General features: G+C 39.7%; 1 protein-coding gene across 1 annotated transcript in view; it reads right to left on the bottom strand.

The window, feature by feature from the left end:
- Nucleotides 1–21,607, bottom strand: part of RAP1GDS1 (Rap1 GTPase-GDP dissociation stimulator 1) — a gene marked incomplete at its 3' end in the record, with an annotated part of 81,960 nt that extends 60,353 nt beyond the window's left edge. The window contains exon 1 of the mRNA XM_080344529.1: nt 21,572–21,607. Coding sequence (XP_080200655.1) covers nt 21,572–21,575 — 4 coding nt within the window. The 5' untranslated portion in view covers nt 21,576–21,607. The remainder of the gene's footprint in view (nt 1–21,571) is intronic.
- Between the last annotated feature and the right edge of the window lie 290 nt (nt 21,608–21,897).

Below are 21,897 nucleotides of genomic sequence, written 5' to 3'. Positions count from 1 at the left end.
ACTTCCTTTCTCATTGGTAATTATAAAGTTAGTATCATTACTTTATGTCATAGTGTTTCAAAGATATGAATGTGCTTGTTTTCACAAGGTATTTATAAGGTAAGATGGAACCAATATACTATGTGAGTGAAAGAGAGAACTGAAACTTGGAAGATTTAAGGTCAAAAGTATTTGTATGGGAATTTGGGGGTTCCAACATGAGAGAGCTCCTGATTTTCAGGTTCCAGAGATTCTATATTCCTTTGGAGTCTTCAGATGCAGTTATGAATTATCCTTAGCACTTTCATAAAGCAGACTGCAACAAACCATGGGTAGGTATCAAGAAAGCATGAGCTACGATAAGAGATTACCAGGGATATATTTGGTTTATGAATAAAAAACTGCCTACCATATTTTCCTATAGAAACCGTGTGTCAGTGGGGAGAGGATGATCCAGGTCTTTGTGGGAACATTCAACTATTAACTGTCTGACCAACTCTTCTCTACACATGTCCACCCCTCCTTCATTTCTGCCATGGCTTCCAAGTACTGAAAATCAGAGGCAGGGTCCTTGAGGCAACAGGTCTCTGTCACCAGATTATCCTGGATCAACACCCATCCTATGCACAGAATGAAAACAGTTTTGTGAGGAAAAACAACAGGACCAAAATAGTCTCTTAAATGACTACTGATAGTTCAGACGATAGTCCAAACCTGTTTCTTGCTAATGCTAAAATAAAACCCCACCAGGTAAATGAAAATGGACAGCCTGAAGCAAACACTTGGCATAGAATATAGCTATTCCTGAAGAGTCAGTAAATGACTGAAACAGGATCTTGTAAATAAAGGGGTAACCTTAACAATAATCAGTGTTATCGTTCCCTATAGAAAAGCAAAGCTATGGGTGTTTGCACGCATTTACACACACATACAACTAACAGGGCTTGCATCTCTTCACTGGCTCTCTTTTCCATTTGTGTTCACTGATTTATTATGTTCTTCTGTTTTCTTTCTCTCCCTTCCTCTTCTGCCCCTCCAGATGTTTCTGCCTGAGGCATTTTAATCTAGCAAGCAGGAGACACTTTGTCAAGTCAAAACAGCAAGAACAGAGAAGAGGTGATGGAAAACAAACAGAAGAAAATTCATGTACAGAAATAGCACACTCTAGAAACAGCACATTTAAACCTGTTAGCTCTTTCAGCTTGAGCTTTTCTGTGGGATGATCTTTGCCTGTGCTACCGCATAGAACCTTTTCTGACCATACCTACTTTGAAAGTCTTGATCCTAATGCGATTCAAGTGACTACAGATAGCAAATGCTAATCTAGACCTTACACAAACAAGTAAAACGCTTTCCTAAAATGTTTTTGAATTTTCCTTTAAATTACTTCCCTTACTATATTAGAACAAATATAGATTTAATAGATAGATATTACAATATTAAACACTGACTTTTTTTTTTCCTTGCGTAATTTAATAGGGCTAACAATTCTCTATACTTTTTCCAAGTCTCTATGAAATATGGCTCATTAAGCAACAAAATAACACATATGTAATAACAGAAGCTAGTCCAAATGGACATTTACAGGATTCTGTAATGCAGGAAAATGATTTAGATCTGAAGTAGACATTCCTAATCTATATAACGAGGTGAATCTACTGTTGGCATTTTCAAGAAACAAGTTAAAATGACTTTTTCCTCTTGTAACAATACTGGAGCTATCATCTTCTCCTACATGAAAGGTATAAACAGGCTTTAGTAAAAATAAAAGAAATAAATGAATTAACTAAAATCAGGCAATACAAGGCTGAAGATACAAAGTTCCAGGACTGGCAACGGTACTGAGGTAGAAGCTGAGAAAAACTCTCATTGACTTGAACAAGGCGTGGATCTGGTCTTTGGCCCACACTACGCAAGTAAGTACATATAAATTATACAGTATAAGTCCACAGTGCAATACCTGTCAAAACTATACTTAGGCTATCAGTTTGAGTTACTGAATAAAGATGGGGTGTGAATCTGTACAAAGCCCTCAGGCTCATCTTTCACCAGCAACAATGAGAATTTTGCCTGAATAAGATACCCAGGCTTAAGATTAGTACTAACTCCAATTGTACATCACACCAGTGTTCTTGGTGAAGCCTCAGGTAAGTCCGGTGTCATGAAATATGAATGAGTAACACAGCACATTTCCAGCTATCCGGAGTTCCCTGAATACCTCGAATATGGAAAGGAAGGACTTGGAAGTCACAGGGCAAACACTGAGTCCACAGTGTAGTACAGATTGTGTTTCTTCACTTCTTACTGTCTTGTTTGAAAGTCATCCTGCAATTTACCAGAGACAATGGGGATTTTCAGCTTTCAGATATGTCTTTCTGACAATAAACCCCTGACGATGCCAGAAAAGGATTCACATAAATTCACATGGTTTTTATGTTTTCCAGAGTCCTTACAAGGAAATCTGACATCACTACTGTCAGTGGTGGTTGTTGTCGGAAATCAAGGTTATTTCAATATTTAGATATTTTCTGTTCTCTCTTATAAAAATACCATCTTTAAGTCTGTTTATTAAAAAGCCTGTTTCTAAATTCTTTTTTTAATATGACCACTAATTGTGTATATATAAACACCTTTTTAAATTCACTAAAAGTTGTGATATTTCAATTACCACACATCTCATCTCTATTTTCTTACCCACCTTACAGAAATACCAAGCTCTGAAGCACTCAACATCTTCGCATTAAGGGAAGGTATATGTGTAATTTTGTGTAGTAGGAAAAAAATATCAAGCTTTCCGACACATTCTCTACAAGTGTTTCAAATATAGTAAGTTAAGAAACAAAATCTCAGCCCTTGTCCTGTTGAGTGTTAATAAAATTCCATCTGGTCACTTAGGAGCTGTGCCAACATTACCACACAAAGATTCTTTGAGCCATTTGAATGTTCAAGAGTCATTTGACAGCTTTTTTATTTACCTTTTTTGTGGTTGTTGTCAAATATGCACCTAATAGTACACAGATGGCTGGGTTCTAACAAGTTTACTTGCATGTAAACTTGGAACTTAACCTTGAAAGTCAACTGCTGAGGTTTTGCTTTGGGTTGTTGCTTGGGTTTATATATTTTTTCTAACATTTAGGATTGTTCAGTCTACTGCTGCTCTGAGTTCCTTATTAGGCAAATACAAAGTGAAGGTGAAAACCTAGTGCCTAATGGTTCTAAAACTACAAAGACAGTAAGAATGAGCTCAGAGACAAGGGAATGGGAGTAGGTACAGCGGGTTGAAGTCACAGTAGACAGCACATTAAAGAAATGTTCAATGACAAAAACCTTCACAGGGGAAACAAATCTCAAGAACCACTCTGAGCAATGAGATTTCAGCAACAGATGGGTACTACTCTCAGTATACATTGAGCATATACTTTTTAGTGCCAAGATCAGTTAGAGATTTATTCTCTAGTTACCGTGCTAAAATTTGTGTATTTAATAGATAAAAATAAATTCTACACTGTAATTTATATTCAAATTTGCCTCGGAAAACCACAATTCGTTTGCCAAAAAAACCAACTCTCCTCCAATTAAAAAAACCCATTTAAATGACTTGATCTAGCTTCCAAGTTAGCCCAGCTTGGCACAGGAGGCTGTATTAGGTGATCTCTGATGTCCTTAATGACTTTATTTTTTGTGTGTCTATCTGGCAAAGTTGTATACATCATAACCACAGAGCACTACATTGCATGGCCCAGTCTATAGCCTTCAATGCTAAGCAGATACTAAAAGAATCATAGTCATAGCCACAGCAGAGAGGATTCCAAACATTGCAAGGCTGGCAGAGCTAATTTAGCTGATCCACTTCTGCGCGATATTGAGTTAAAAGCCTCAGGTAAAACAATACTGAATGCTCCACCGGAATCCCAGCTAGAGGATCAATGGTCTGGGATGCGAGAATTATACAGTGAGACAAAAATGCTATTTCAGTTCTAAGAAGTGGTTTAATAATGCTCCCTCCTTGTTCCTATCCCTCAACATCTTTTAGCTGAATCTCAAGTATAAAACCTGTAAATCGATGGGATTAATTTATATCTTAAATGTCCGTAGGATAAGCACTGAGATGATGTATAAGGGCCTTATTCTGTCACTAATTCTCTGTGAGTAACTTTTTCATTCTTACTGGAGTACTTTAGTACTTTACTTCCACACGTGCATAAAAGCTTGGAGGTCCTGACATGTAATAAGATACTAAAGGGAATAAAACTGTAAAAATATAGACTATATTGATTGTTATTTTAAATCACTTGAGGGTAATTCAACAAAACAGAGTTTTGGAAAGGATTTGAATAGAAAGATCTTTGATTTGACATTCTCTTTCAGCTCTTGGTTGTGGACTTCATTAAAAATAGCTACTCCAGTCTTCAAAGCCTTAACATATATGATTAGGATCCAAAGAGCGATCTACTACAGAAAATAAAACAGGGCTGAGCAGTGGAAAAATAGAGATTAATCTAGCAAAATCTGCAAAGCTTGAATGAAAGGCTATTAAAGACCTAGAAACAGAACATAACAATGTTTCTGTATATGTTGTTATTACTTAGTGCTGCGTTTTTAAAGGTGTCAGCACGTTAAATTAAGTTGTCATTGAAAACTAACATTTTATGTAATCTGCTTTTGTACTCCTGGATTGAAATCTTATATTTTTATACTTAAATAACATTTCTTTGTTTTGCTACTGTCTGTTTGCATGTGATTATGGGACATAAACTGTCGTAGCTGCCTGCAAATTCATCCCATTCTAGAAGGAAATCTGGACCTCAAGCATCTTTCTGAATGATAAGCCCTTCAAAAACTCTCAAAATACAGAGACTTGAATTTCCTAGTCCTTTTCCAAGCTAAGAAATTGTTTTCTGGATCTACAAGCAGCTAGTTTTAAGTTCAAGATTGATCAGAGCACTCTGGCAACCCATTTACTCCTGGGTCAGCTATGGGCTTTAGTTTCTCCATGGCAGCTGCTCCCATGGTGTCCTGTGCTGATAGAGTTCCCTTAGCATTAAAAACAGATTTTAAAAAGTTATAAATGAAACTAGCTTAGCTGTTCCTAATGAAAAAGCCATACAACATTCTGCTATGCAATAACACGCAAGTTTCATCTTCCTTCTTGACAAGGTAAATATCCTAAACCAGCTGATATACAATGCTTGTTCCCACGGTTCTTTCTATGCAAACTGCAGTTTAACCCAATTCTGTCCCAGCAGAAGGTTGGGAGCTGCAGCCTCTGCATCTTGTCAGACTGAGAGACTTCACAATGATGTCCCAAAAGGCATATATCCCTTAGATTTTAATTCTTAAGAGTGGTCTGTGTTGTTCTTTTAAAATTTGCTTATAAATTGTTTAGAATTTTCCCCAAAATGACAAAAAAAAAAATCACTACTTTTAATTACAAGCTAGATGATAATTGCAAACTATGCAGGAAAGCTTTCAGCCCTGAAAATATACTGTTTGAAGGTGATGAGTACATGCAAACAAGCTTATAATGGAAGTGACCTGCCATTTGTATATTTTTTGGTTTTCAGGGAAAGTCTGTTAGGTCAGTTGCAAATTTAAACCCCTTTATGTCTTACAAGTAAAAATTCATGTGGTGGTAACTACTTGTTTGCCTGTATTATCCTACTAAAGTTACTGTCAGCAAAACATTTTTGTCCTAAGGAAGGGAGGGAAAGACTATCACATAAGAATGTGCCTTTTCTCCTGAAAACACAATCATTAAAACCTATAATTCAAAAATTTCCTTTAAGCACAGAAGCGCTGATAAGAGTATAATAGTCTCCTCATGCCTTGGAGTATATTGTAAACTGAAGACTGGGTTGTCAGCATCATTCATCTATAAGCTTTCAGGGCCAAAACGTACTCTAGAGTTTGTTTTTATAGGTATTGTGTACTGCCTTAAACCTGGTGTTGCTAAGATTAGTAGACATCTGTGGTTAATCCTTCTAGTGATAAATATTTACCCATAAATGCGGTTATTTGGTCTCACTTAGGAATGCGTAAGATGTAGAGCATCAATAAAAACACTGCAGTGATAGGATCAGCTCAGATGCTTTCTAGAGGAAAAGGATTCAACTGAGTTTTCATGTGAGACTGACATAAAACTGCATAATCAGACAGAAAAACTGAAAACGGTGCACAAAATGCTTAATCTAACCCTATTTTAGAGAAAGATTTCCACAAAACTTCCCCTAGTATTCTGCATGACTGCTGCAGTTATAAGTGATCGTTAACCTCTGCGCAGCATTTAAGAGCTTTATTAAGTAAAAATTATACAATAGCGACAATGCAGTAAACATGATGCTGATGTTCTGAGACAGCACATTACAGTATGTATGTACAGCCGAGTAAATCAGAACCCAAATGTTATAGGCCTCATGTATTACTTTAAACCACTATGACGAACACTTGAATGAGTGAGAAGATGCAATATGCGTCCACTGAATATATAGTTTTGGAGAGAGAAAGTCTGACAGTGCAAATCCAGGGAAAAAAATTCTTCAAAAGAAAAGGTTACTTTATATGTCTTAAATGTCAATTAATGCCCCATTCTGCAATCAACTATGTTTGGACAACACCCCCAAAACAAGTGAAATGCTCCCAAGCACATGTATCTGTAGCAAGCTCAATAAAAAGGGCAACCGAGGGGTTTTTTTCAATAAGAAATATATGTTTAAAAGACAAAAAAACATTTGCAAAATGCCACTTGTTACGTATAAATTGCAAGTCATTTGTTTCCCCCACAAGCAAGACCTGAGTGTTTTGCAAAGTGGAGGAGAGCTTTGCTTTCGCTGCTTAATAACCATCTCTCAGACTAAGTAAAGAGTCATATTGGCAGAATCTGCAAGGAGTCAGGCTCTGCATATAACCTGCAGGTCTCACCAATGAAGGGCAGAGCTAACAGCAGATTGGGAAAGACAAACAAGTCCTTGGGGTGGTTTCACAATGTTCTGTGACAACTGGATACAGCTGCAAATGTTACGGCCCCCAAATCAAGAATGTCCACTGTACTCCTAAATACATTTACCCCTCTGATGATCAAGCAGATCTTAAAATCACAAGAGAGAAAAAAAATCAGGTTTATACACAAAGTGAACTCCCATCCACCTGTCACCAAATTCTGGAGGAATTTCACATTCTTTCCTTTGAAAATTCCACTTGCATTCAGCTCAAGCCCAAATCCAGGACTCTCCTAGTCCTCTCAGGCAGCTTAATAACCAAATTCATGTATTAGCCTTATTGGGATCTCTGAGGCAGTGACTATTCTATGGCTTCTCTTCAAAGGTGCCCAGTACACACAGGAAACATAGGAAGAGTTGGAGAAAAGCATTAGTGCCCAACAGAAAGTGCACTTTAGCCTAAACATGAAAATAAACCAAATGCTATCCTCTGGCCGAAAGGATTTAAACACAATGTCCCAGGAACATACTCAAATCAGATCTTTGTATCAGATCTTTGGACTGAAACACCACCTACCTCTTCTATTGAGATATATTTTATATTACACAACAAACAAACAGTCATGGGAAGAAATGCTGGCACTAAACACTTCCATCTTCTAAAAAACAGGTGAAGGTAGTAACCCACTTGTGCCTCTTCCTCCATTCACATTTGAAAAGGAGGAAGAATTAAGGTTCAGACTTTCATAGAAAAGGAGCAGGCATCCACCTCTAAGAAATAATGCCAGGTCCCGGGCTCAAGGCAGAAATTGTGCTGATCAGAAAATGGTATTCGTATTAATGATGGGTGGTTTCCTGCTGAGCTCAGTAGTTCTCTGAACTCTCCAGGCACTGCTTGAGAGCCCAAACTCCTGGCTCAGGTTTCTGAATGCAACACTGGGAACCAGCACCTAAAATCCAGAGCGTATCTGTAATGCAGTCTTTCCCAAACACGCGTCTAGAGAGAAACTTCTACTGCACTAAGTATTTCAGGGTATTAATGTTATTTATTTTATGCCACGTTCAGTCACTGTCTCAGAGAACTCAATCACTGCAGTTGTGCCGTTATACTGGACTTTAAGAGCAGTAAACTACCCAACACAGACTCTTAGAGGACTGAGCCACTGATTGACTGTCAGTACTTCTGTCATCAGGGCTGAAAGATGCAGTGATACTTCAGAAGGCAGAGACAGACAACAGAAGGCAAACCCACCATGATTTCCTCAGAGGTGGTTTCTCAACCAGCTCCTGCGTGTAACAAGGACACTGGCGCCTTTAGCATAACTGAGTGCCCTGAGGAATTATTTATGGTCTGCCTGACAGTCAAGAGACACTAAGAATCTTTGCAACAGTCTGTCCATAGTCTGCAAACTCCAACAATGTGCCCTAGCCCATCCTCCACTAGGAATCTTGCACCAACATTAAAGACTAGCACAGTCCTCTCTGTATCGTGTATTTATAGTGTTTGTGCCAAGGAAATTCCTCTCAGTCAGCATATATAAGTCCCACAGATGCTCACCACAAAGGGACCACAGCTGAGAAAAGAATCCCTCCTATTAAGATTTTCAGTTATGCTCTTCTGAAACTTTATTTTCTCGATTATAATTGATCCCTTGAAAGTGGAAGTAAAGAATAGTTCAGAATTTGCCACACATTATGGGGGGAAACCTTATAGACACATTTCTTAGAGTAAATGTGTGGATTATGCACAAGCCAAAAGCTGCTGCCAATTTTAACTACTGTTGATATGCTGGAGTTTTAATGAAATGAGAAAGACCAGGATGCTTTTGTATCAGCAGGCATAGATCAGCACAGCTTTATTGCTGGCCACATTCCATTTACTTCCAGAAGATGTATATAAGAATAAAAATATAAAAAAGCATTATCAGGTTTAATATCCTCCATCTCCATTTTATTAACACACAAAAAACCTCATATGGAATGTTATTGAGGTAATATTAATTAATACAGACAGGAACTGATCCTTAAAGCAATATTTATCAGGAAAATTGCTAATGCTTCAGCTATAAGCACAAGATAAAAGAAGTGTCTCTCCTTTCTCATGTCCCATTGAAATAAGCAGCTAAGCACAATGAGAATTGCCCCAAGCATCAATGCAGGCTGGGAAGAAACTGCTGAAAAGACCTGGGGGCTACAGTGGATGCCAAGTCAAACATAAGGCAGCAGCGTGCTCTCAAGGTAAATAAAGCAAACTGTATATTGTCTACATTAGGATAGTGGCCAGCAGATCAAGGCTCTGCTTGATGCCTGGCAAGGATTGGTGTATCCCACAATTCTTTGTCTGGTTCCGGGTGTCCCGGATCAAAAAGGATACTGGAAAACCAAAGAGAACAGGGCTACCAGAATGGGCACGTACCCACAACACATGATATGTAAGGGCAGGGGGAGCTCCTTTAGTCTGGCAAAGAGGAGGCTATGGGGGCCTTGCAACAACCTGAAGGGATGCTACAAACACTGTGGAGACTTCAAGTAGTAGCTACACAAACTCATATTTGACCCAATTCTAGTGCTGGCAACAGTCCTGCTTCAAAATCCTTTCAAACGACAATTCTGTGCTTCTTCCATGATTTCAGCTCAAAACACCTTCACTGTTTCTAGCACAGGGCTTATTACAGTGCCTCCACGTAGGACACCTTTATTACAGGTACGTCCAAGTCATTCTGTGGGATAGAAATGTAACTGCTTGGTCCTACTAAAAATTGACAGAGTGCAGATTGGATTAGTCAGATCAGGATTTTTCCAGCTATCCAGCTCTTACATACCAGATCTTTTCCTTTTCTTTCCAAACAGGTAAGGAACGCCCTTTTGTTCTACAAAACATGTCACAGGTTGAGGCTCAAGAAGAAAAATCCTTAAACACAGGTAAGAGAGAACTTATTTATATGTATAAAATTATTACCTTACCGTTAATTTTTATTGTGAGATCCTTGTCCTGTGTTTACCCAATAGTATATGTATTTTTGGTATTGCTTGAATTCCCACATATGACAACATAGACTGTGACTGTAAAATACCCTCTATGCTATGTCTTGTTATTGGGAAAAAGCAACTTGTTGAGTATCGTGCAAAGTTATCTTGATTTGGTAATTCTTTCATATTATTCCAAAACAATCTGATTAGAACATGAAGAACAGATAGAACGGATTCCCTTGCTTTGTAGTCTTCAGTTATAAAGGCAAACAAAAAGAGCTTGAATGACGCTTGCTTTCTGTAGCTGTATTTTAATACTGAGGAAAGGTTATTAATTATTTCTCTCTCTGAAAATTAAAAAAAAAGGACTAAAAATGTGACTTCTGGTTAAAAAAAAAAGTCAAAATTTTTGAGATGACAGTGTACATGACACAAATGGAGCAATTTTGTGAATTCTTTACTACCCTGTTTCCCGGAAAATAAGACCTACCATGATTTTCCAGGATACTTGAAATATAAGCCCTACTCCAAACATAAGCCCTAGTTACAGCTCATTAAAAAAGTCAATTTAAACAGTGTCCAGGCAGCTATACATGTAAAAAAGTAAGCGTCTTTCGGAGCAAAAATTGTATAAGACCCTTTCTTATTTTCAGGAAAACAGGGTAGTAGAAGCACAAAAGTGCATTAACTCTCCACACTCCTACGAAAACAAGTGGTTAGGAACTTCCCAGCCTCTTAATTCTTAGGAGATCGTATGTATATAATGAAATAATTATCAAAATACCCAGAAACTTTACATTTTGAGGTGAATAAAGATTTGTTGTCTGAACATAGGCCTTTGAATATGCTTTTTTTTTTAATTCTAGCTGTCATTGTGACACACCTTGCACTTCAGTATCTTCTTTTAACAATACAGTGTCACATGAGAAAACCACAGTTTAGGAACAAATGTTTTCACATAGATGAAACCAATATTTATTTTGCATAGTGTGCCTTTCACTTGTTAAGCTATTTGTTTACTTTCACATTTCAGAGTTCAAGGTAAAAACGTAGTTTTCACTTATTTCCTATATACGTATCTGGGTCAACAGCAGCCTACTGTAGTACATTTAAATGCTAGAGCTCAGTGCTCTTACCTTATCAATAACTGTTTGTAACCCATGGCGAGCCCATCTACCTTTTCTCTGTAATGCATGAAAAGTCTGATTTCCTCATCTGTGTCCGACATCCATTATACACCAAACTGACCAGTCTTTTGAGAATACAACTCCTAATTCCCTTGTGCCACAAATTCTCCAGTGTACTAAACATCTGCAGCTTTTCAGCTGTGAGCCACCACAGCATCAAAACCGTATGCAGATCTTAAAATCATTCATTCCACTAAACCACGATGAGTATTTAAAAACGAGACTTCTTCAAGCCGTCTCAAACATGAAGGCATCATTTTATTACCCATCGCTTTATTACCCATTATCCTATGGACATTTATGCCCAGGCAGAATATAAAAGCAACAATTTGGGCCCAATTACCATCTTAAATCAAATTTGCAGTCACTTTATGCGTAATGCAGGGCAATGGGGAACTGAGGTCATAATCTGACTACAGAGGCTTCTGCAGCAAAGCTGGTTTCAACAGATTACCTTTTCTAAATGCTATGCAACCAGGTCACTTAAAGCATTGCAATACAGAGTCATTTAAAACTACAACATACACTTAAACCTGTCATTTGATTGAATTTGCTGTATCCAATTTAAAGAAGTCATGTCTCAACACTGAATAAAAAGTTTTACTTTCATTAGATTAATGCCTCTTTACAAGCTCTGTGTTGAGCATGCAGATCTTTCACACCAAAGCAACCAGACTTTCTTGTCTGATGGTTTTCATTACCCCTGGATTGCATGAGGTGAGGCAGCAGAAGCCTCTAGAATGAAAAGATACAAATGATATGCTGAATTCTGGGGACCAAATCATTCCACAAATACAGAGCAGAATAGCAAGCTCATGTAAACACGCGGGATTTGGCTTCTAAACTTCCACTGAGCCTCTGAAAGTGTTAAAAAATAACACCGAAGTCCAACACGAGCTACTTGATCAAAGCCCAAGAAATACAGAATCTTCTACTGTTATATAAATACGATAACCATGGCAGCCATCAAAAACCTATTCTGATTGTTCTTTGAGAGGCCAACAATTAGGTGGCAAAATAAAAATTGTTAATATTTTTTTTTAAATATATATATAAATTCCAAATTGTGAACAAAAATAGAAGAGGCCTGTTTTGTTACAACAGCTGTTTTTGCAAGAAGTACACAAATCTGGAGAGAAGAAAGAAGGAAAATGATCAGGAGCTTGTAAGAACTCCTGAATTTTCAAGTTTGATATATAGTCCTTGATCTCAGAGTTACATCTCTGCCCAAACAGGGTCTAATCTTAATCTGCAGGCAGGCTCCTCTGCTTATTTCTGATTGCAAGAACTACATCTCTGGTAATGGGAAAAAAATTAAGAGGCTCGTCTATTCATTTTTTAAGACACAAAAAGGGTCAAACAGAAAAGCCCGTGTTTCAAAAAACCTGCCAAATATTAAGTCATTTTGTAAAATGTGCCTATTAGCCGGCTTTCAAAAAACCCGGCAAGTTCTTTATGTACAGCCAAAAATGCTGGCTTGTTGATGACCATTTCTGATTTTAGAAAAGCAAGCAGTTTAATTTGAATAGTTGCTCAGTATGCTGGCTTCCAAGTGACACCTTCCTGTTGTGATCACTGAAGTACAGAAAATTATTCAGAAGTGGAAGAGCTAAGTAGGGTCAAAACAATCCAGCTGTCACTTTTTATCAGAAATCCTATTTAATATCAACTTAAAGAAAAAAAAAAGTCAAACAGGCCACTCCTTGCTAACGTAAGTGCTGTATTATCTAGGGCATTTCTCCCCATCTGTTTTGGACTGGGTACATGCACTGAACTCAGTTTTTATGTTCACAGAACTCTTCCAGTCTCTTCCACACTCTTAAATTTTACCTTGTTCTCAACAGCCACAAAAAGAACTGTGATGCCTTCAGCCTCCTCATAAAGGGAGAAGTTATGGCCTTCATAAAGATAAACAAGTGCTTCAGATCATTTCTGGGATGAAGATGCATTCTGAAGAAGTGCACTGAGCTGCTTTTTGTTTCTCTCCAACATTCTTGCCTTCAAAGTATTAAGTGTCCACAGAATCACAGAGTGGTTGGGGTTGGAAGGGACCTCTGGAGATCATCCAGTCCAACCCACCTGCTAGAGCAGGGTCACCAGAGCAGGTCACACAGGAAGGTGTCCAGGTGGGTTTGAATGTCTCCAGAGGAGACTCCACCACCTCTCTGGGCAGCCTGTTCCAGGGCTCTGGCACCTCAAAGTAAAGAAGTTTCTCCTCATGTTTAGATGGAACCTCCCGTGGTTCAGTCTGTGCCCGTTGCCCCTCATCCTGTCATTGGGCACCACTGAAAGGAGTCTGGTCCATCCTTTTGACACCCACTCCTGAGATATTTATAAGCATCAATAAGATCCCCTTCTCAGCTTCTCTTCTCCAGGCTGAACAGCCCCAGCTCTCTCAGTCTCCTCATCAGAAAGATGCTCCAGACCCCTCATCACCTTTGTGTCCCTCCACTGGACTCCCTCCAGTAATTCCTTGTCCTTCTTAAACTGGGGAGAACTGGACACAGTACTCCAGATGTGGCCTCATTTATGTGTCATCAGAAGCACATGGTGTGGCAGTCCCGCAAAGAGGGATTCCTAACATTTTCTGGAAATATCAGAAAGCATCGAAAGCCATCACCTAATGACTACAAAGTGAGCTTCTGAAAACACAGTTTTCTTTTTCCTTATGCTGCTACAAGACAGAACAAAGGTCACTGTATGTATATTAATAGCTTATGACATCGTGCTTACTATTCCTTTTACAGGAGGATGTTTTAATATGATTATCCCCATGTTAAATTAATTTCTTCGTTGATATATCCAACTATATAATTCATCAATTTTTAAGAAAAATAAAGTTCACCAAATCATTTTCTTTATCATAGGATACAGCTCTTTCTTCATTTTGCAAGTTCCTTCAGATGCTACATGTTAGTATAGCATCTTACCTTGAATAAAAGCCATTCTGACAGTGGTTCTGATGGTCAAAATTGGTGCAATATCTGCCATTTTCCCCACAACTGTATAAACTGGAGAGCCAATATTACTACATCTTGAAAGGCTGGGGTGATGCATGCCCATTTTACATGGTTTCACCAAAACAGGACAGTTTAAGCTCTACTACAGCTGAGTCAGAAAAGCAGAATCCCAACAACTTCAGCGGTTCTCAGTGTGGGCTTTGTGTGGGTACAAGGATGCTGTATAAATAGCACTTAAATGAATAGGGCCCAATTCTGTGCAATCTCTTTCCTACAAAGATACATTTTTTCCATATATTCTCACTTATTGTACAAGTACACTACGCAAAACAGATGCACGATTTTAAACTGGTTGTAAATTACTGATATTTAACTGAAGAGAAGAGAAAAAAAAATCACTTCAGCTCCTGAAATTACAAAGTGGAGCACTAGTTTTTCAATCTTTTCCCTAACAAATAGGGGTAAATGGTGGAAGAAGCTGTCAGGTATTTAATTAATAAAGACAGAGCCACAGGAGAAGAGAGAGTGGGAAATGGGAGGAAAGACAGAAAAGAACAGATAACTGGAGGAGGGAGAGAGGAGGAAAATGTTATAGAAAACCAGACAATGGAATAAAGAAGCCTGGAGGAATAGCATGGCTGTAGAAGAGAGTGCAAAGAATAAGACAGGATTCTTAGGTAAAATAGAATAGACTTGAAGAAAATAAGTACAATACTACATCAGATACAGAAGTGTGGGTTTTGCCTGGAAAGTGTGCACTGTATTTTGGGCACTGCTGCACATAAACGTATTCATCAGTATCTTTGATTGGACTGAAGCACTATCTTGCTGTAAAAGGGTGATGGAACATTTATTGTGACGGTTAAAACAAACCAAAACCACCCTGAATGGGCTTGGTTCCTGTCAGCAATCCTTTATGTACATGTTATATCTCTTTCCCTCAATCACCAACATTTCCCTCTTTTTTCCCTAATTCCATACGGCAGGAGCCAGCATGTCTGTATATTCTCCCTGATTTTCATGGAGAACCAGGTAAGAAAGTGGACTGTCCAAAAGGTTTTGCAGAATGAGAAAAAAATGTACTTGTATCAAGCCTATTAATGGATTTCTAAATTCATGTAATCATATCAGACAGTATTACAATTAATGTGTTTACAAAGCAGTGTTCTGTTGTGGTTGGGCTTTTTTTTTCCCCCAATAGAACACCCTGATCTAAAACTCAGTTCAACACATAAGCACAGGAGAAGAAGGAGGAAAAATAATGGCTAATAGTTACTTAGGGAAGAAGGAGAAGAGAGAAAGGTAAGCGCTGCGACTTCTGATAGTTACGTTCACTCCCTGTGTACTGCTCACTGTAGTTTAGGAGGGATGTCTCGGGTATTTGTACAACAGGGTCCTAATAAGACCAGCAATCCAGTGACTTCCAGTGTGCACATCAGGCGATGGCTTGAGGAAGGGGCTATAGATACAAAGATGCTATTACTAAGTACACTGGACTAGGAAGACTGACTTCAGGGACCCAAGAAAGGTAAGTTAAACATTCTGTGGATGCGGAAGATTTAGATAAGAAAGATGTGTACAATTCCGCTTTGGTTTTAAAATCCTTTTTCTCTTCCCATGCTTTGCTCCTGCTGTCAAAATAAAACAGCATTTTGATTTAAGGAAATCGTTCCAAAGCCTTCATGTATCACAACCTGCTATTTGGCAGTACTGAACTCAAGTTATTCCTTCAGGGTACTGGGTGCTGTCAACTGCAAGCACAATGGGATTCCTCCATCCAGCAGGGATATGGGAATGAGTTTAGAAGGGAACAGGTACACTACTGGCCCTGTAACGTGACATGTACTTGTAAGGTTACATTTAAAGCTAGAAATGCTAAAATAGTCCCATTAATTTAAGTCACTGGACTGTCACGTCCAACATCAAAGACAGAAAGCATTTCTAAATATGCAGGGTGTCCTCAGCAACGCACAGACCTCCCCAGCCAAACACCTCACGCACCCTACAGACCATCAAGGCTTTGTACGGCCATCTGCCTTGTCTCAATTTATGCATATTTTGAACTCCAACTACTTCAGCCACTCACATATTTATTCCCTGACATTTTGTATCAGAATTTGTGAAGGTGTCTCTGAAAGTGCTTCAAGTCAGGGATATTTCAGAGACACGTGCCTTGCCAGCACACACGTGTACAGTCAATACTGTATTTGCATGTCCCAAAGCATCCTGCACTAAAGTCTAGACTCTATCTGGAGTTAAATGCACAGCAGTTATCTGGCTTATAGACTCAACAAATTCTTCTGAGTGTCTGCTGACATTGTAATCTACTTGAACTACAGCTTCAGAATAGCAGGAGATCACCAGGGCTCCTGCACAGCTGCAAAAAGCTCCCTAAACTAGAACTGTGCAACTCTCAGGCTGAACAAGCGTCACCAGGCTGAGCGCAGCTTTGAGGCTCCTTGAACCACAGCCATTTGTTTCACAGAGTTACAAATTCTATCAGGCATATCTGGAGTGCACATAAATTCCAATATACGTCAGCTATTTTTTTTCACTAAAAGGAAATTCAACATTCAGAAGTTTGTTGCTTTTAACAATCATTTTTTTCTACACAAACAAATTTTGTTTGTTGCCGTTATACTAAAATTTGTAAACAGAAACATTTTGCTAGACAGTATTTAACAACAAGAGGCCATGGGAGACTGTCCTTGCAGTGAAAGCTGCTACTTATAAAATGCCTTACTAGGAAAAGCTCGTTGTCTAATTAAAATCGAAACTGTCATTAAAAAAGTTTCTCCATTAGCTAGAGAACACACATCAACATTTTAAGACTTCTAATTTCCAGAAATTTAGATGTAACTCCTAATCTGTTTTAATCTGGAAACAAACTAGAATCTTAAACATAATGCATCCAACAGCATCGACACAGCAGGGATGCTCGTTTTCTTGAACACACAGCATGTGAACAGACCCCGGTGGACCAGTCAACAGTGGAAAGTGAGTTTTCTCTTATGTAAGTAACTGGGTCACTGTTTAATGTCCGTTTGTCACCCTAAGACGTAAACGGCATCCTGTGACAGAGTTAAGAAGGGATAACAACCGACCTCCTTGACAGATGTCAAAGATGAACCTCCACAGCGTTCTCCTCTGTCAAACAGCGATTACATTGTCTTCCCCTTTATTGAGCAAATGCCAGTTTACGTTCAGATATTTTTACTTATTTTTTCATATTTATAAATAATTAAATTCTCAGAACTTTAGGGAATAAATCAGCTTTGAGGAAGACAAAATTAGCATGCATCTTGTCAAGGACTGTCAGCAGCACCTAAATGGTACTTAAAGTAAAAATTATCTGATTTTATTTGCATTTATACCCCAACTATTTTCTTTACTTTTTTTCCTTTGGGGGCAGGGGGGGCAACACAGAGCTTCTAATTTTTTTCTCCTATTTCTGTCCTCTGTTGTTCCATTCATGCATTTATTATCCCCATCTTTCCTCTGTTTCTAGTACTTCTCTCCCTTCATGCATTTCCCTTAAGAGATTTTTGTTCCCTTCTACTCTTGTCTTGGTTGCTTTCTCACTTCTATTATCACAGCTTTGTTTCCCTTCAAGGTTTCAGCTGTTCTTTTGCCCTTTCTCTTCCCACTTCTATTTTGACGCTGCAGAAAGCCAGATGTTCCTCACAGACTCCTCAAACTACCCGGGAATATTGTGTTCTCAGGAAACACACTTGTCAATGAAGCCTTTAACCCAAAGCTAAAGACAAAATCGCTTGGTTTAAGTCTCACATCATAACAAAAAGACCACAAATATTGGCCTGAACACAGGAACTCATTAAGGAAGGTCAGTCAGAACGAACCTCACCTCTCCGGCTGCTTTGAGCACACTTGGAGTAACATCACTGAAGCAAAAGAGATGCCATGTAAAAGCAGTTTTCTCTGTGTTTTAAAGACAAGACTTCTCCTAAAATCAGCCTCTTTTTTTAGGAAACACTAATACAACATTTTATACTGGCTTAAATTGGTGTGCTTTGGCTGGCTGGAGTTAATATGTTGTTAGCAGTCTCATTGTTTTAGCAAAAACTTTAATTAAAAATTATCTTTTTGTGCAATTGATGTATCTCTTTTCCACGCAGTTTATTAGGCTGACTTGCATCTCTTGTGGCAAAACTAGTAAAACAGCTCTCAAGATGGAAGACTTCTTTTCATTAGCTTTCATTCCTCTCATGTCTGAGGCTACTGATTACATTTTTTAATAAAAAGCAGGCCAGTTTATCCCTATTTTCCCCAAAAGCAACATTGCACACGGCCATGCCTGAAGCTTCACACCCTCCTGCCTTCTTTACTTCACAAACCCATGTCCTGAAGAGAGAAAGTGACTTGTTAGACCCTCATCTATGGTTGTTTAGATTTGCGTTTGACAATTGATGCGAAACTTGCTACATAGTTGCACATAGTAATTCTTCAGGGAAACTGGGAGAGGAAATTGTATATATTGGGAGAGGAGCAATATAAATATTTGTTTTGACAACAGTGTAGCTAAATGGGCAGTACTTAAATAAATCCATCTACATTATAGCCTGTGCACCTTGTATTTCTTATCATTGTGCTATTACTGGTAGGTATTGCAAAGAGATTCCAACACATTGCTTTTGCAGTTAGTTGCCCAACCTAAGTATGCATTAAGCTTCACCAGAGCAGAGGCTGCCTCCTATTTCTTGCCAACAAAACCAGGAGTCTTAAAATAGAAGAATATTTTTATGAGCTTTCACTATAACAGATCATAACATCAACACTTCAAACAGATACAAGGCACTAAAAAAAAAAGCGATCTGTGTTTGTATTCTGCACACAAACTGTCATACATGGTGTTTCTCCATCTTTTGGGGCCAATGGATTATTGTTGAGTGGTCAACAGGTAACCAAGTTCCTGATTTTAATGTTATTGATCTCCATCTGTGGAATAACTGCCACCTGCTTACAATAACCTCTCCGGGCCAATGCTCCAAAATAGATTTTATCTGACACGGTGTGTTTGCATGACTATACCAGTTATTTTTTGAGGTTAAAAACAAGAATTGACTGGGGAAAAGGGCCATTCCCTGTGAAACTGCAGCAGTAACTGGAAAGTAAAAACCTATAACTGTTCCTATAAAAACAGAAGTACTGGCGGTGCACATGTCAGCTCAAGTATTCAAAGTGCTCTAACACCAGGAGTACTTAAGGCAACTTTCCACTCAAAGCCAAGAGTTGAATATTGTTTAAACTGTAACCAGACAGAACTTTAAAAATTATACATGCAAACAATAAAAATGATAATTCTGGAAAGAACTGATATTAGTGAGAGGAAAATCACTGTCCTTTAGAAGGAAACAACTGCCATGATAATGTCTTCAGAGGGAGGAACACATATTTGGAAGCAGAGTGGCAGCAGAGATTTTTCTATACAGTAAAGATAACACAGAACCATATATATATATATAAACAAGTATTTTTAATGACAGAAATATTTTGACCGGAGTTAGAATATACCTGCTTGGGCTTCCATTTTATATCATTAGCATACAAACCAGCTAATACCATACCAACCTTCATAAATACAGAATAGACCATATGGTTAACCATAAGACATTACTGCACTCTGCTACAAATGCCTGTTTGTTGAAGACGATTTATAGAAAGATATAAAGGCTATGGGAAGAATAAATTCATCCTTGATTTAACCCTAAGGATTTTCAGCTTTTATAAAACGCGTTACCAAAAAATAATACTATAAGCTGAATCAGGGAAGCCAGTGCGTTGATGATATGAGCTTAAACATAGATCTTAAACATGGAAAGTCATTGTTAGTTGCCAGCTGAAGTGAAACAGATTTCAGTCTTTGCCACTTGCAACAAGATCTACTGCAGGGGGCTACTTGTGGGTTTGTCTTCATTTTAAAGACAGGGGAATCAGGCCCTGATATGTGAAGAAGCAATCTCTTTGGGCAACTATGGAAGGGCGCTAATAGATTCTACAGGAAAATTATTTCAGCCTTCCTGAAAATAATTATAACTACTCTTACTTATGCAGCAAGCTGTAGCAGATTCTCAAGCTGTTTACAAACTTGCCCGCAACTGAAGTGTATTGTCATCTAAAAAGGAGCGCTGCGCTCATTCTACTCCGGCTTTTCTGAACAGGTTTTAGCTGATGGCCTGAAGTTTTTATTTTTGGAAGCCCAAACACAGTTAGCTACAACTAGACTTTGACCAGGATTATGAGATAAATAGTCCTACTTTGAGAATGGAGATGGGAAACACAGGCAAACTAAATTCTGGTGTCTTGTTCTTTCAGTCCACATGAAAAAAAGAGACCATCACTACATTGTTATAGTTCTACCTCTTTCTGAAAAAATCTGAGAGTTATTCCTCATACCTGACCCTGGTGGCTTCTAATCTGAACCATTCCCCAAGGGTTCTCCATTGCTTTAAAGCAGTTAAATAAGTATACATACTCATTTCACAACCAGAAAGACTGAGGCACTGCAATTGCTTCTTTCCATGGAAACTTCTAGTTAAAAGTGAAAGATGCATGTGATCTGCAAAGAAACTACTGATTTACCTAAGGCCACAGGAAGTGCTGATGTCAAACCCCTGAGCCGAACTCAGGAACTGCCACCTCCTTTACCCTGGCTGTGAACCACGGCTCTTTGCACTCAGGATCTGCAGCCTTGATCTCACCATCACCTTTGACAGGCTGGCTGGGTCTTCAGCAGCTACACGTGGGACTTCTAACCCATCCCTGGGATTCACGTTACGGACAGATTTCTGCAAAATCCGTCTTATGGTGGCAATTTAATACTGGGAAAGCTGTAGCTTGTGCAAGGGGACAAGGTGGACTGAGCACTCCGTAAAGAAAAATCAAATACTTTCTAGATTCACATGGCATTTGTTGGAAGCTCCGCACAAGTGGTGATCAACGTGAAACTACTTAATTCACAATCTTAAGATAAGAAAGGCAGAGGTAATATGGCTGCATTTGTAGGCATGAGTAATGCTCTTTTAAAAGCCAGAGAAACACGGGGATCCGTGTGTCTTCCACAAACAATGAACTGAGATCATAAAATAATCCTAAACGCATTACCCCAACTGTCTCCATTATGCAAACCGTAACTGGGAAAGCGTCCTGAGGGTGCTTTATATAACTCCTTGCTCTTTAACCCCCCGCTTCGCACTCGGGGAAATTTATCTTTCCTTTTAACCCACTTGAATTCAGCCCCAGGACCGCGAGTGCCGTGCGGGGCTGAGCAGCCGGGCAGAGCCGGCAGGAGGGGCCGCCCAGCACCAGCGCAGGAGCCGCGGAAACTTTGCGCCGCAGGGGCCCAGCGGCGGCCACGGCAGCGCCAGGGGGGGGATCGGCGAGCCCCAACCCTCCTGCCAGGCTACGGCACGGAGGGAAAGGAGGCGGCCGATGAGGAACTCGCACCAGCCGCCTCTCCCCGCCCGCCGGGGGCAGAGGGGCGGCGGCGGGGGCTGCACAGCGCGGAGCTGGGGCGACTTACCCATGGTGCCGCCGCAGCCTCGGCCTCCTCCTTCCCCTCCTGCTGCTGCTGCCGCTGGCGCGGGAGGCGTGTGCGCGGAGCGGGGCGGGCGCGGAGCGGAGCGGAGCCTGCGTGCGGGGCCGCTATGAGTCAGGGCAGCACATCCGGGCAAGGCCGCCTGGGCGACACCCCGCCCGCCCGGCGGCGCCCCGCCGCTGCTGCCGCTGCCGCCGGGGAAGGGCGGGCAGACACGGAGGGAGGAGGCGGAGCGGCGCGGGCAGCAGCGCCCCCGGCTGCGAAGGGGAGCGCTGCGGGGCGGGTCCCCGCGGGCAGCCGTGCCCCCCGCC

This window comes from Nesoenas mayeri, assembly GCF_963082525.1.
Source record: "Nesoenas mayeri genome assembly, chromosome: 4".
Taxonomy (NCBI): Eukaryota; Metazoa; Chordata; class Aves; order Columbiformes; family Columbidae; genus Nesoenas; species Nesoenas mayeri.
This window is presented reverse-complemented; position numbering and strand designations above follow the sequence as displayed.